The sequence below is a fragment of the Taudactylus pleione genome, unplaced genomic scaffold (assembly GCF_031769625.1).
Source record: "Taudactylus pleione unplaced genomic scaffold, aTauple2 ptg000053l, whole genome shotgun sequence".
Taxonomy (NCBI): domain Eukaryota; kingdom Metazoa; phylum Chordata; class Amphibia; order Anura; family Myobatrachidae; genus Taudactylus; species Taudactylus pleione.
The window spans coordinates 46,794,268-46,810,669 of NW_028284455.1; the positions used below are offsets into that span (position 1 = coordinate 46,794,268).

At 39.9% G+C, this 16,402-nt stretch overlaps 1 protein-coding gene across 1 annotated transcript in view; it reads left to right on the forward strand.

Moving 5' to 3' along the window:
• Positions 1-6,190: 6,190 nt before the first annotated feature.
• TGM4 (transglutaminase 4) overlaps positions 6,191-16,402 on the forward strand; it is a 66,116-nt gene continuing 55,904 nt past the window's right edge. The window contains exons 1-3 of the mRNA XM_088463920.1: positions 6,191-6,368; positions 7,758-7,864; positions 16,022-16,154. Coding sequence (XP_088320046.1) covers positions 6,191-6,368; positions 7,758-7,864; positions 16,022-16,154 — 418 coding nt within the window. The remainder of the gene's footprint in view (positions 6,369-7,757; positions 7,865-16,021; positions 16,155-16,402) is intronic.

A 16,402-nucleotide genomic window follows, 5' to 3' on the forward strand; every position in this document is an offset into this window, starting at 1 on the left:
CATCCCAACAGTGAAGTATGGGGATGGTAGTATAATGTTGTGGGGATACTTTCTCTCAGTAAGGACTGGTCATATTGTTAAAATTGAAGAACCGATGGATGGTGCAAAATACAGGGAATTACTGCAAGACAACCTGCATCAATCTGCTAGAAAACTAAAGCTTAGAAGAAAGTTCACCTTTTAGCAGGACAATGATCCCAATCACAAGACCAAAGCAACATTGGACATTGGCATGGTTGAACAACAAAAACTTGAATATTCTACAATGTCCAAGTCAAAGTCCAGATCTCAATCCATTTGAGAATCTGTGGCACAATTTAAAAATTGCAGCCCACAAGCATCATCCAACCAACCTGCACAACCTGGAGCATAGAAGAATGGCCAAAAAATCACTTGTGTGGTGTCTCGCACCACCCGAGTCCATAGGCCCCATTATAAAATAACTTCCCACCCCCACTGCCAATAGACCCTCCCAGTGGTCATTAAATTCTAATAACAGTACCCCACCACACCCATTAGTAGTAGAAAAATCACTGTTTTATAAACCAACACCTATAAAAAGCCTGATTTGTTTGCAACCCCCTAACATCTCCTCCTACCCTGTGACCAGTGTAATTTTTTTTTATTATATTATTTCCCCCCCCCTCTCCCCCCCCCAGGATCATATTGCTTTATTTTACCCCACCACCACTGATACTAGATCTCCTCTGGGAAGGAAGGTAAATTGGAGGGGCCCGGGAGGGGATTTGACTCTTTAGGTGATACAGGAGACTGGAAAGGCAGGAGGCTAGAGTGACAGGGGATCAGAGGCTAGGGTGACACACTGCAGGAGGCTGGAGTGACAGAGCTGGAGGCTGGAGAGACATGGGACAGGAAGCAAGAAAGACGGGAGGCTAGAGTGACACACTGCAGGAGGCTGGAGTGACAGAGCAGGAGGCTGGAGAGACAAGGGACAGGAAGCTAGAAAGACAGGAGGCTAGAGTGACACACTGCAGGAGGCTGGAGTGACAGAGCAGGAGGCTGGAGAGACATGGGACAGGAAGCTAGAAAGACAGGAGGCTAGAGTGACACTGCAGGAGGCTGGAGTGACAGAGCAGGAGGCTGGAGAGACATGGGACAGGAAGCTAGAAAGACAGGAGGCTGGCAAAACAGGGAGTTCTCCAGCTCCTGGACCGTCCTTGGACTTGGTGGGCACTGGGCGGCTAATGGTGGTGGAGTCATGAGGTGTGACTCACTAGCTCCACAAAGGCCCATGGCAGGAATGGCTGTGGCTGGGCATGCTCTGGCGAACAGTTAAGCTGAATGTGCATTGGCCTATGACAGGAGACATCAGAGTGGTCGCAATACCAGTGGGGTAACGTTGGAGTTGCATGAGACTGATACAAGTGAAGTCTGGTGGTTCAGGAGCAACCATCCAAGGAAAGATCTACTTACTTGCTAAATCAATCACATGAACCTGGTAACGTTCCCATCTGCACCATTGTGATTGAATTTTGTACATGATTGTTTTATGGAAACCGTTATTATGCATAGTATATGAATGCTATGTTTTGGATGGAATGAATACATTTCTTGTTACATTTTACACTATGAAAATTTTCTATTCTCTATTTTTCATGTTACAAAACTGATCCCATTCCCAAGGTGATAAGAGGAGAATCATAACCTAAAGGGAAGTAATTGAGTATATGCTATATTGGCTTTTATATATGAATATGTTGAATGTTTAAATGTATTTTCACCATATGAATAGTGAATAAGAGTTGTTGAACACTAGACCCAGCGCCAGGAACCTGGCTCTATATCATACATATTAGTTAGTGCATGGGGAGGAACATTCCCCTGTCTAGGTTCAGGCAGCTTTTGTGTTCTATTGCGCCCGGACAGTTCTCATTCTTTTAGTAATATCGTCCTTGGACTTGGTGGGCACTGGGCGGCTGACGGAGGTGGAGTCATGATGAGGTGTGACTCACAAGCTCCACAAAGGCCCATGGAAGGAATGGCTGCGGCTGGGCATGCTTAGCATGCCCCCCTGCTGGCATTTTGCTCATAGCCATAATAAGATTTTGCGCATGCACAGAAGCTCATTCTGACCACTGCCCGATTGTAGTTGAACTGCAATCACATTAGCCGTCACTATGCCGCCGGCACCTAATCTTGGAAATTGGGATGCCCCTAGGGCATTCCAGATGCCCTAGGCATTTGCCTATAATGCATATGCCTAGGGTCAGCTCATATGCTGCAGAGAGGTACTAGGGATAGGAAATTGAAAAATAATGTATTTTGCTACTTCATTTAACCACTGTGTTATGTCTATTGTTTTCATATATTGCATATGCAAAATGATCGTGAAATTGCTTTTGTTACCGTTTGAGCACACACATGTAATTTATGTTGCCTAAAACACATGGAACCAAAGTAACTATCCAAATTATATAGCTCTGACACTGGGTTTAAGCCTGAATCATTATCATACAGTTAGCGCCCTAAACACTAAGCTACTCCTATGATTTATTTTTATTCTTTTGTTTTATATCTTGTTTACCCCATTCATTGTGTCAGTGTTAGGTAAATAGTGCTTCATTGGTGAATTCTTGCTGACGCCAGTTTCTGAGGTCTAATAAAAGCACTTGGATGGAGCTTGTACAGTCCTGTACTTTCCATAGCTGAAAGGTACCTAATAGGAGGAGTGGTATAATACTGCTGGTAAGTGCCCAATATATATTTGCAGCACAATAGCATGACAAGGTATCCAATAGTAAATAACTCAGGGATAAATGCAGTATTTTACAAAGACACAGAATTCCATAGTAACTGCTATAATATGTACAGTACCGTGTGTTCTAAGTATGATAATCACAAAGTTTTATTAGTGTCATATATGGCGATTATGCAATGCCTATAAGTGTGATCTGTTACAGTTTAATAGTATTTAGTAGTGGAAGGGGTTGTGTTTTTCTTTTAATTACAAAAAGTTAAAATATGACATAGATAGATAATATAAAATGTATATTAAGAAATAGATAGATGTAAAATAGACAGTATAAAAATATATATAAAAAAGCAGTATAAATAGACAGATTTTAATTATATATACAATATAAAAAATAGATGTGAAAAGATAGACAACCTAAAAGAAATAGATGGCTAGATATATAGATACCAAAATAGGCAGTATAAAAGATAGATCAGATCCGCAAGCAGTGCCGATATTTATGCAATTTCAGCGATTGTTAGCCACTGCGCAAAGTGAATGACAGGTAGTTAGCGGTTGGAGGAGGTAACAGGGGTGGCTAGAGAAACACAGACGTGTGGCGTTTTAACACTGTTTTCTGGGTGTCCATAAATTAGCCATTGCGTCCTTGGCCACAGCAGGACAGCCCTCTGGGTGTCTGTAGGCATGCTGTGTGTGAGACAGCTGAGACTTAGAGCCTGATTCAGAGCCGGTCGCTATTTGCGGTCGTTCGTTCAACAAAAAGGGGTGGCTATTCAAATGAACCGTTCGCTGTTTGCAGTCTGTTGACGCCTCCATGTCTGAACGAGTGAACAAAAATTGCGGTTGTAATTTTGAAAAAGACGCACACCCATAAAACGCCCGTTTTGACCTTTAAGCACGCCTGCGTTCTGATTTCCACTCCCCGTTTTCAAGCACCTTCCCCTGTTACCACCCACATACGCCTCCTCCTGTCACTCATATTAGCAGGCATTCGCTATTTAGCGAACAAACGATTTTCGGCCGCACTGAGTGGTTCGCGCATGCGTATAACGATCCATACGCATGCGCAGTTGGGCAAACATCGCTCGGAGCGAACGAGCGGCCGCTTACGAGCGGCTCTGAATCAGGCCCTTACTCAGAAGGCTGATGGCCGCCTGATCTGCGTTTGATGTTTCCAATGTTTCCGGTTAGACAGATGTGAATTAATACAGCTTCCAAGTAATTCTATATTTTTTATGGATGTGAATTCAAATGGGATCAGTGTAGTTTTAAATAGGTAAGAGAAGTGGTAATTATTTGTCTGCTTGTGTTTTGATGCACATATGTCTTCTTTCACAAATAAATACAGTGCCTGCTATCTTCATGTACATAATGGGTTATATACTGTGACTAAAGTGAAATGGAATATGCTGGCACTATATAAGTAACTATTAATGTTATTATTAATAATAATAATAATAATAATAATAATAATAATAATAATAATAATGTCTAACAAAAAATATAAAGGAAAATAGCATCCACATTATAGAGATGCCAAAAATGTGCCCTCCCATATGCAGTGCATAGCTACCAACCTTCTGCCTTTACCAGGACTTACCTATTAATTGCATTCAAATTATAAGTAAAAGTAAATCTTAAGCAAAGCTTGTGTCTGAAAAACTATTGTACATTAAGCCTGTGTCTTTTCCTTCTCTGCATCGGCGGTTTCAGAACTGTAGTGACTTTATAACTGTATAATGCTCTTCTGTCAGCACCTTCCAAAGAGTGTTTATTTTAGATTATAAAGATGATTGTGTTGGCATATATGTATACCTGCAATCTATGGCAGTGAGGCATAACTAATACTGGTCTCTAGAGTCAGAGGAAATAGAAATTAATATGGATATTATTAGAAATGTAATTCATTTGCAGAACTTGAGCTGTAATAACCGGCAGTCTTCTCTGTGTAGGTCTTTAGACTAATTAGTTACCCAAATGACCAAAATGTATTGTACTATTTAAATCATGAAACTAGTGAAGTTGCTCACTTTACTTTTTTCTCTTTGTAATATCAAGTATTATTAATAAGTTATTTATGATCAGTCTTATAAACATAAATGTTATTTTCTGTGTTATTTACTATTCAGTACTTTTTGGTGGAGTGTATTATTTTTATTTCCCTAGTATATTTCAATATCACTTCAATATACTTTACTATATAACTAAACCGAACAGATCACTATATTAGAATTCCCAGTTTCTACACAATATACAGTAGATCATCCCCTGAGGAACAGGCTGAACAAATGTTTTTGAACTATGATACATGGGCAATTTGTCACTACATTTTTTAATTGTGATGCAACCTCTGTAGACACCAGTAACGAAGATATAAAAATGAAATGACAAAGAGTTCATTTAAAAGTACATGAAAAATTATTATACATTGGATCAGATTCGTTTTTGTTGAGCGGATGGGTGTGGTGTAAAAGATTGACAGTGAAAAGGTCGACACCAAAAGGTTGACTGTTTCTGAATGTCGACAGTCAGTGGATCGACATGGTCATTAGGTCGACTATCATTCTGTAGACATGTATTTAGGTTAAATGGTCGACATTCAAAAGGTTGACATTTAACATGTCCACACTAAAATGTCAACACATTCTTGTTTTTGTTATTTTAGCCTAAAACTGATTCTAACCCTAACCCTAAAAATCATGAAAAAATCATGGGGTATATTTACTACTAAAGTGTGGGTCTTTAGAAGTAGAGTTGTTGCCCATACCAACCAATCAGATTCTACTTATCATTTATCTAGCACCTTCTAGAAGATAATAGCTTCTAAAAACCTGCTCTAATATACTAAATGAGTGGTTCGGTTTTGCTGAAAACCAAAGACACACCCAAAATCTGGGCTTCCAAGTCGAACCGAGTCCCGGCTTGGATCACTTTTGTTATTCTGAGTAGAACCAACCTCCGGCTCAGGTCTTTCTGCAAGTCAGATCTCTGATCTAAAAAGCAGATCCCATGTGGTTTTGATTGCATGTTAGTCCCTCCCTTGTGATTTCAGGTGCTATGAGGTGGTCAAAATTAACTGGGAATTACTTTTTTTGATGTTAATAATAGTATAGGAACACAAACAGGTCCAATTTACATGACTTTAGCTGTTTTTATAAATTTTTTACAGAAATCCAAAACCGAAACAAAACACTTGAGGGTGGTTTTTCCAAATCCAAAACCATAACATTTAAGGGTGGTTTTGCCAAAAGCAAAACACGAGGGTCCGCACACATCTCTAAATATTATATATTAGTCCTGGTGTTTTTCTGTTCCATCTGTATAATAGAATTTATAGTAATGGATACAAATATTTTACTCAGCTGTCCTCTAAAAAAAACTTAGTTGCTGTTTATAAATTCTAGACCTCACTTACAGTAGGCTTCCTGAAGTATATAAGTATACTTATATCTGTTTCTATTTTGTCTCCCAGAAATGGCACTAAGAACCACAAAGGTAGACTTCCTGAAGCAGGAGAATGCCTGTCACCACAACACGGCTGAGTTTGACAGCCCACACCTAATTCTGAGACGAGGGCAGGAGTTCTCTCTTAAGGTTTCCTTTAGCAGGGAAGTGACCAAGAAGGATAAAATAATGTTGCAGTTCACTACTGGTAATCATTCATCTTAATACAACTGATGGTTATTGACGTTAAGAGGCTGATTCTGAATCGCACGCAGATGCGGCCACGGCTGCCATCTTTTGATATGTCTCCTCCATCTTTATGCTAATGCCGCAGCTGATTTAATTAATACTAAGAAGCCCACTTGTAGCGTCTTGCAGCCGTACAGTTCCGTCTCGGTGCGTCTTTAGATGCACCATCGGATGCACCACTGAAACTTGCACCAGCCCTTTGACAGGTGCAGTATCTTCGTCCGAGTATGGCATCATGTGTGAGCGGTTGTGCAGCTTTGGATGCAGCCGCTTACAGCGCCACACTCGCATCTGCTCAGCCACCCCCGTTACCGCCCAGGAATGCCCACCGAATTCCACAGACTGTGCGTCCGATTCTGTTCTGCCTCTCTGAGCGCTAACAATCGGGACACAACCTCTGTGTGACTGGGACATATGTGCAGACTTAAAACATCGGCCAATTGTGTGGTTAACTGAGATGAGATTATAACCAGCATTCGTCACTTACAGACAATGGAGGCCCCTTCTGTGTGATGCACCAATATTTGTGAGAGTATGAATTCATAACATCAGCTACTGGTGTTAAATATTGTGACACAGGGGTATACCTGGGCAGATTAGATGGGCCAAGTGGTTCTTATCTGCCGTCAAATTCTATGTTTCTATCTTGACTAATACCCCAGGCCGTGTTGAAGAAATCTAAGAATTCATATTGGTTTAAGGCTAGTTCTCAAATCTGCAGTTTTCATGTGTTTTAGATGCATGGAAGCCAGATTTTAATTACTATGTATTTAGTGATATGCAGGTAAAGCTAGATGCAGGCAGAGCTGGTGCTTCTATGCATGCCAAGTAGCATTCTCTCTCTGCAGACAACAGATCACTTCAGTCCTCATCATGTCAAATTGACCGAATTTTAAATAATCCTTTTAAAAAAAAATAATATTAATTAAACGAAAGCTCTCTGAATAGGTAGATGACAAGAACTGCACCTTACATGCAGAAAACAAGGAGTTTCATTTTACTGTTGGTCAATATTGAACAGTAGGAACATTCCTAAGAACAAATATTTCCACATGCAATCACTATTGGCAACTATGGTGATTCTGTCCTTATAGCACTCAGAAAGAGCTGCTTCTGTGTGTTTAAAGCATAATTAAGTAACAGCTCTATTTATAAAAGCAATTAAAAAGGAAAAATTTGAGATATCTTAAGCTCATTTTGTTCAACTGGTGATACGGACAGATAATTAGCGATTGCAACTTGCAATTATTGATAAATGGGCCCCTAACGGATTTAATATAGGAATGTAAATCTTGAAGATCCTTCCTCAATTAGTCCTCATTAACTATATTCCATGCATTCATTTTAGGCCATCGTCCAATGAAATCGAATGGAACACTTGTGCTTTTTGAGCTGAGTCCTTCATGCCTCACCAACAACTGGAGTGCTGCAATCCGACAGAATAACTGTAATGAGGTGATTGCAACTGTTAGTAATTTGTACAGTTTTAATCCAACATTTGTTTTGTGCGCTAATTATTTATGGAAAAACTCATAGATTTTAGCATATTTAGTAAAAAAAGGGCAAAATTTACTAAGCGGCGGGTTCTAAACCTCGGCAGTTTGGTGGCAGTTTGACGGTGGGTTCTAAACTTCGGCGATTTTTGCCTTCGTAGATTTGCGGATAGAAAAACCACCACCAAACCACCGGGATTCAGAATCCACCGCTTAGTACATTTTGGCCAAAGTGTCTGCAAATGTGAACTAATCTTTCTGCTCTAGATTGGGACAAAGAACCTTTACGCTGCATAATATTTCATATTGCTACATTATAAATAAATGAGATTTTCACTAGGATGATCTCATGTCATGTTCCTTCAGCAGCTATACTGTATAAATTGTATTGTTTCTAAGGAAAATATCTGAAAAGACTGCAATTACAAATCATTTAAATTCAGTTAGTTAATGACTAATAGAGCCAATACATCAACAATTATCGTCACAATGCTCCATTTTGCCAATAGATTATGTAAACAAGGCACAATCCAACATGTTGGAAAATCTCAATTTGCAGATTCCGACCCAAAAATGATCGTATTATCAGAGATTGGGAATAAACAAATTTAATCACGCATCAGTAAATCAGGGAAATCAGCCAATTGATGTCTGGGGGCTCTATTTACTAAGCAGTGTTAGGAGACAGAGGGCCTGATTCAGAGCCGGACGCAATCAGCCGTTCGCTCGTACGCATTCGATTGTTTTAAACCACGCATGCGTCCGGTTCTCATTGCGCATGTGCGGCCGGATCATTCCGGTCATTTATCGTTCGCTCGTATACACAGCGAACAGGAAGTGACCTATGTCATTTGATTGACAGAATGTTCTGTTTATGGGTGGTAACAGGGGTGGAGATGAGAAAACGCAGGCGTGGCAAGCCGTTTTTTGGGCGTACATGTATTATCTTGTGCGAACGTCCAATTTGGACGTTATTTTGGAGACGTCACTGTGTGATCCAGTTTTCATTATGACTGCTCATTCAGCTTGTGGTAGGGTATTGGATCTCGCAAAGATGATGGTCTCTTCGTAGCTCCCTTAGCGAATCAATGTTTTGCTATTCTCCTTTACAAGGCACAAGACCAATCACCTAATAATTGGATCACTTGCGAAAAGGTGATTTTCAATGGCCATGATTTATTAGCTAAATTTGGAACGCATGTTGTGTTCCTATTTGTTTGTGTTTTGTAATCACAGCAATCACAAAATAAATTTTAAAATAAAGGTAAAAATGTTTTTTTTTTTTGGCTCTATTCCCTACGCATGTTGTTGTCATTTTTTTTTTTTTTTTTTTTAAAAGCCCAACACATTTTTTGGAAAGGTAAAATTTTTGTTTACATTTTGGTGACAATACAGAAAGACAATCAGCTACTAATTACTTTGCTTGTGTTATTGTTTACCTACCTGTTACCTTATGTTTTTTGGATGGAAACATTTTTTTAAGTATATGACCTTTGTTATGTATTTAAGTATCTTTGTTCCAGTCCCTTTTAGCCATTTGCTAATGATTTTGACACACATTTTTTTTTTGAAGGGATTGTTATTTTTCCAAAATTAAATGTTGACATTTTTTTACAAATGTGGCTTTTTTTTCAGCCAATTTTTTTTTTATTTTACATCCCAAAAATAAATTAATGTAAAAATAAAAACAATTCACAAGAAAGGAGAGGGAGGTTTGGTGTAGCAAAAATATGGGGCATACACCAAGATGGAATTTGGGGAAATTAGCCAGTGCTGTCAACGCCTTCTCCCCCGCTTGGATTGATGTTGGAGGGAGCATGATTTTGTCTGTCTGGTTGTACGGCGTGCCTGGGCAGAGGTAGCTGGTGTTTCCCCTGGGCTAAGCATAGGGCTAGGCACACTTGGAGGGATGGCCGATGTTGCGCCAGAGGTGGAGGGCCCTGATGTTCCGGCAGGAAGGTAGGCCGGCTCCAACATGCGCAGGTGGACGAGCTGCTCCAGGGCATTAGCTATTCTGACATTGGCCACAGCATTTGCCTCCAGGGCGTCCGCCACCCGTAGCAGATTGGCGTCCATCCTCATCAGAATCTCGGTGTTTTTATCCGTTTTATCATTGAGATCTGTGAGAAGGGCCACTGCCTGCGAGGGGAACAGGGTCCCCAGCTGGAAATACTGCTTCCTCCCCTGCAGAGCCAGCAGATCTACTGCGGCCAAACCTCAGTTCTGGACCAGACTCGTCCTCTTCTGTGCCTGTATGAAACAGAGAGATCATAAAAATATTAGTACATTTGTCTTTGTATTTAAACAAGTTGTTCAAACATTTTTAACTAAATTACCTGCAGCAACATGTGGAGCCGCAAAGTCTGGCACGTCTGTGTCCATGTTGGACATGCCAAACACCTCCTCTTCCTGCACACACCCCTGTGCCAGTTCCTCAAATCGGTTAACTCCAATGACACAGGGGTTGGCCCACCACCTGTCCCCCCTGCATGCCTAGCCCTATCAGCCAGTTTTTGTTTGAGCCGATATTTGAAGTCGCTCCATCTGTTGTTTAAAAATGTATGTTTAGTTTTTTAACTAAGTTTTTAGAATTGTGGAAATAGGTTACAGCATTTACGTACCGGCGTTTGACTTCTTTGTTTGAACGGACAAAATCACCAACACCATTGACAGTACTGGCTATTTCCTCCCACAGTTTCCATCTCTGGCTTGCACCCATATTTCGGGGTGCCTGTGCCAGGTTATCCACGCACTTTTGCACCAAAGCCTCTATCTCCTTTCTTGTGAATTGTGGCTGCCTTTTTCGTTTGGCCCTGACCTGGGTGCTAGGCCCCGCAGCCTCCTCATTGTCAGTCTCAACACCTTACAAAAAATAAAACAATAATTATTTTATTGTTTGTACTTACTGTTCGATCCTGGATTTTGGCTTTGCTGCTGTTCAGTGGACATGATTAAACCCTTGAATTCAGCAGACCCATTGTGGCCTCTCGTGACGTTTTTATAGATGCGAGTGCATTATACGAGCGCATCTATTGTGCGTCATTGATTTGAGCGGGAAAGTTAGGTCTATTTAAGGCTTTTTTGTGGCCTTCTTTCGGGGTGGGTTGATTGAAGTGGTTGGAGGTTGTTATAGGTGCGGAGTAGTGGTTTGTGAAGTTGTTGTTTGGATTTGGTGCGAGTTGTCGATTGTTTTTTTTTTCACATTTTTGCGTTTTTTTACTAAGTCTTTTTTTTGGTGTTGAGGTAAGTTTGGTGGGTCGCTTTTTGGGGTGCTTTAAAGTTTTTTTGGGTTTTTTTTATGTTTTTTTTTTTTTCCTCTCCTTTCGTCTTGTGGACTGCGTTTATATTTTCGGGATCGTCTTTGTATGGTAAGTGTTTATTGACATACATTAGACCCTGTTTATTGTTAACATTTATCATTTTTTTTTAGGGGTCTCACTATGCATTTTTTTTTTTTCCCAAATGATTATTTGGCCATCAAAAATGCGAAATGTCTTGCATATATTTTGCACATCTCCTGTCTGTGGCATTAGCGTACCATTTAGCAGTATTTTGTATCCTCTATTGTGTATATTTTGCATATCTCCTGTCTGTGGCGTTAGCGTACCATTTAGCGGTATTTTGTATCCTCTGTTACGTATATTTTGCACATCTCCTGTCTGTGGCGTTAGCGTACCATTTAGCAGTATTTTGCATCCTCTATTGTGTATATTTTGCACATCTCCTGTCTGTGGCGTTAGCGTACATTGGATTATTCGAATAAACACATACACTAACATCATCTGTGTAGTGCATGCATTCTTTATATTTTTGCCTTAGCCTATCTTTATTTTGTGGTAATTTAAATTTTTTTTTTTAATGTTAAATCTAATTCGTAGGTTTACTTCAAGATGTCACTGCCTAACCCTGTAAGATTCTTCTTAATGTGTAAAAAAGATAAGTATATTTTCTTATTTTTAAATGTTGTAAAAATAACTATATTGTCTAACATTTCATATTGATGTTGGGCGAATTATAGTGGCGATGGTCCACGACCCCGACCAACCTGAACATCCTCCTAGGCATAGTAGGCGTGCAAGGCCCCAGATATTTAGAACACATGTCACCCTTTTTGGAATGCCTGATGATGTGGTTTTACGGCTGTATCGCCTACCACCCCAAATCATCCTAGACACTCTTTCATTAATAGAGAGTGATCTTGAAAGGCAAATTAACAATCCAACAGCAATACCACCACTTACGCAGTTAATGTCGGTGTTACATTTTTGCACCTCAGGATCCTTCCAGACCACAGTTGGGATCGTTGCAGGCATTTCCCAATCCTCCTTTTCAAGGATCCTGAGGGCGGTAATGGATGCACTCTTTAAGCACCTCCATCATTTTATTAATATGCCATTGGATATGGGTTCCCTTAATGTGGTGAAGCAGAAATTTTTCGAAATTGCAGGCTTCCCACACATCATAGGGGTTGTGGACGGCACTCACATACCACTTCAGCCTCCAGCAGCGCTGGAGGCCATATTTAGGAACCGCAAACATTTCCATTCAATGAATGTGATGGCGGTATGTGATGCCTCCCTCCAGATCCTGTCCCTGAATGCCAAATTTCCAGGAAGTGCACATGAATCATTTGTCATCCGGCAATCAGGGCTTTGGCACAAATTAAACAACCTACAAGCTGGTGACGCGTAGCTTCTGGGTAAGTGGTACCCCTAATTTTTAAACTAAACACTGTTGACTTAGAAATGGTACTGAATGTTTTTTTTATTTTCACAGGAGACAGTGGTTACCCTTGCACGCCCTGGCTGCTCACTCCGTATTAGGTTCCTACACCAGGGCCACAAACTCAATATAATTCTGCACTTACTGCCACCAGGCAGGTGGTGGAGCATTGTATTGGCCTTTTAAAAGGCCGATTTCGATGCCTCCACCGCTCTGGTGGCGACCTCATGTATTTGCCGGCTATGGTTTCCAAAATTGTGGTCCTGTGTGGGATATTTCACAACATCGCCATAAGGAGTGGTGTCCCAATGCAGCCAGAGGATGCCTTGCCTGAGGATGGCCCCCCTGAGGTTGGTCGGAGGAGAGTGTCAGGGGGGGCCATACATGATGAGGTTGTTTCACGCTTTTTAAGGTATTTGAATTTCCTTGGTTTTAGATTTGTTGACATTGTGAAGACTGAAAATTATGTGTGTTTACTATCCTATGTTTCGAATTTTAACTTTTTTTTTTGTGCAAAATCCAAACAACAACCTTCTTACTTCCTGAAAATGCTCGCCTGTGACATTAATGACTCACAAATGACCTTTACACCTGGACAAATGTGTTTCTTACCTGATTTTTGGACAACATGTTGGCATGCACCATCTTCAACCAGTTCTTGATTTTTTGTTTACAATCTTTGTGTGTATTTGGTTTTTATTGTGAGATATTGTATAATAAACAAATTTTAAAATTATTCATTTTTTTTACATGAAAAACCAGCAAATGGACAGTACCTTTTAACTTAATTTACAAGTGTTTTTTTTATTTTATTTTAAATTTTTTTCCAAACAATTTTAAAAACAACATAACAATTAACAACATGTTTGCATAGTTTGGCCTACCTTTTTTCGTATTTATTTTCCTATTTTGGGAGTTGCATGGATAATTTTGAATAAATTAAATAATTGCATAAGGGTATTTTAGAAAAACATTATGGAGTTAATGTCAATTGGCCCAATTATTGGAATTTCCAAATATGTCTTTAAAGTCTTGGAAACCACTCTTTGTTTTTTAAAGTTAAAATTTTAAAGAATACTTACTCCAAAAATTTAGTGTACCACATTGTTTGCATTTTCATATGCAAATTCCATAAACCCAAATGTTTACCAAAAAAAATAAATTATTGACCTTGTGAGCTAATTTTGGAGTCAATAAATGAGATTTGTTTAAAGAAACAGCTTTTATTAACAAAACATAATAACATAATAAATTAATTTCTCAAAAACACAATTAAATGGTCCATTGCGACCAGCAGCTGGACCAAATGTCCCTCATCACCATTATCTGGCCCAAAATTGCTTGATCCTGCCTCCTTGGGTCTGTAGAAAGACAATATGAGTTTTAATTAAATGTGAATTTTTTAAGAAAAACATACAAGAAAAACAGTATGATTTACACTTAAATAAAGTTTACATACCATGCTAATTTTGGTGCTAAACTATAGTGGTAAGATAAATTTGCCTAAATTACCAATTGGCACCAAAAAAAAAATAACAAAACATGAACATGAGAATAGTGGTTTGAACAATCACTTTGGGATCTTAAATAATCCTTACACAATTTGTATATTGATTTTAGTTAAAAAAGCACAATGAAACTAACTAACAAACTCCCAAAAACTTAAAAAAAAACTATTTTAAAAATCCTCTTCCTCCGAAGTGGGCCAGTGGATGGGCAAAGAAGGTGGCAAAATGTCCGGGGGGGACAAAGGGGAGGGGTTGGATTCAGGAGTGGGTGCATCAGGGGAGGGTGTGGGACTGTGGATGGGTAGGACAGGGGAGGAAGGGATTATTTGGATTTGGGGAGCAGGAGAGGGAGGGGAAATAGGGATGACCAGGTCAGGGGAGGGTGGCAAAATTTGGGAGGAGTGGGCAGGGGAGGAGATGGTGGGAGTTGGGGAGAGGGGTCGGGCAGGCCTCCGACTCTGTCTCTGGATCCGCTCCTGACCTAAATGATGTATAGTTTGTAATATTAGCAAATATGTATACCAAAAAACATTTTAAATGTAAAACATTAACCCAAAAGAAAATATTAATTTAAAAAAAAAAACATTAACAAGGTCTCATTTAGCCCGAAAAAAACGCATACTGCACACATGCACACGCATTAATGCAAAATTACATTAGCAAAGACAAAAAGTAACAACAGATTGTCATAGATATATAAATTTCAAATATCCACTTACGCCGGAGGATCCTCATCCGAAGATGCGCAAGCAGGTGTGGGGACCAGCGTCATAAATCCGACCACCGGCGTTCTAATTGGCCGATGGTCCTCGTAAATCCCATGGCCCGCAGCCTGCGCCGCACCTCCGCCCGGCGCTTGCGTTGATTGGTGACGGGGGGCGGCATGTTGGTAATTCTGCGATCCAGCACTTCAGTGAGCAGCAGCAGCTCACGCCGTGTAAAAGCACTGGCTCTCATAATGGCAATGGTTTTGTTTTTTTTACACAAATCAGTTTTATTACAGGGACCCCTAAATTTTGATTGGCTAATGTACTTTCATAAATAACATGAAGAATTCTATTGGTTAATGTGTGAGTCATGTGAACAACCCCTAAAAATATATTGTGACTTATGATTGGCTTGCTGCATTTAGATGCGTTAGCAACAAGCCGGAAATAAAACAATTTCAAAATTATAAACCAAAATAAAAACTATTAAAAAAGCAAACAAACTGCCTTTGGATTGAAAAAAAACAAGTTTGCCGTTAAAAGCGGACGGATTCTACGGACCAAAATTAACACAAAACAAACAATAAAGTTTATTGACATTCAAAAAAGAAACAAGATTGAAAACTTTCGACCAACAATTAAGTCAATTAAGGTAATGATTGCCACCAATCGATTTACGGATGTTTAATGAAGGAGAAACAAGGCAATTGACAAATGACAGGCCTACTTCCGGTCGTACTTGTGCGAGTGAACACTTCATCCAAAAACGAGTAGTGCGCTCGCTATTTCGGACGCTCGTTAGCTAGAGGAGGGGTTGTGGAAATATGAGGCGGAAGACTCGCTACGAGCGACCACCCATGCGAGCGCTTGGTTTGACATTTGGACGGTCGTACCTACTGCGGGAAAACGGCTGATTGCGTCCGGCTCTGAATCAGGCCCAGAGTGAAAAGTGATAAGAAAGTGATAAGGTGCCAGCCAATCAGCTCCCAACTGTCATCTCACAGGCTGTGTTTGAAAAAATTACAGTTGGGAGCTGATTGGCTGGCACCTTATCACTTTTCACTCTGTAACCTAACACTGCTTAGTAAATAGACCCCTAAGTCCCTTCAGTCAAACTAGACCTCCACTATATATCTTTTTACATTTACAGCAAAATAATAATTATTGTTGTTTTTTTTTTAGTATATAATAGCTGTCAATATTCCTGCCAATGCAATTATTGGAAAATACTATCTAAGTGTAACAACAGGAAGAGGACTCGTTTACATGGCAGGAGATTGTCCCATTTACGTCCTGTGTAACCCTTGGTGTAAAGGTAAAATATTCTCATCCTTCTGTTCTTGGTTAAGGTAGGACAAACTTATGTACCGTTACTATTATGTACATAACCAATTTGCCACTGATCATGTACACCTACATGTAATGCTGAATTCACTGTGGGTGGGCATTGGGCACTACATCAGCTCACACTCAACTTGATCATAATGTAAAATTTTCCTCCATGAATCTAATTTTATATAATAAACAAAATGAGAACAGCAGGGGCGTATCTACCCATTGGCC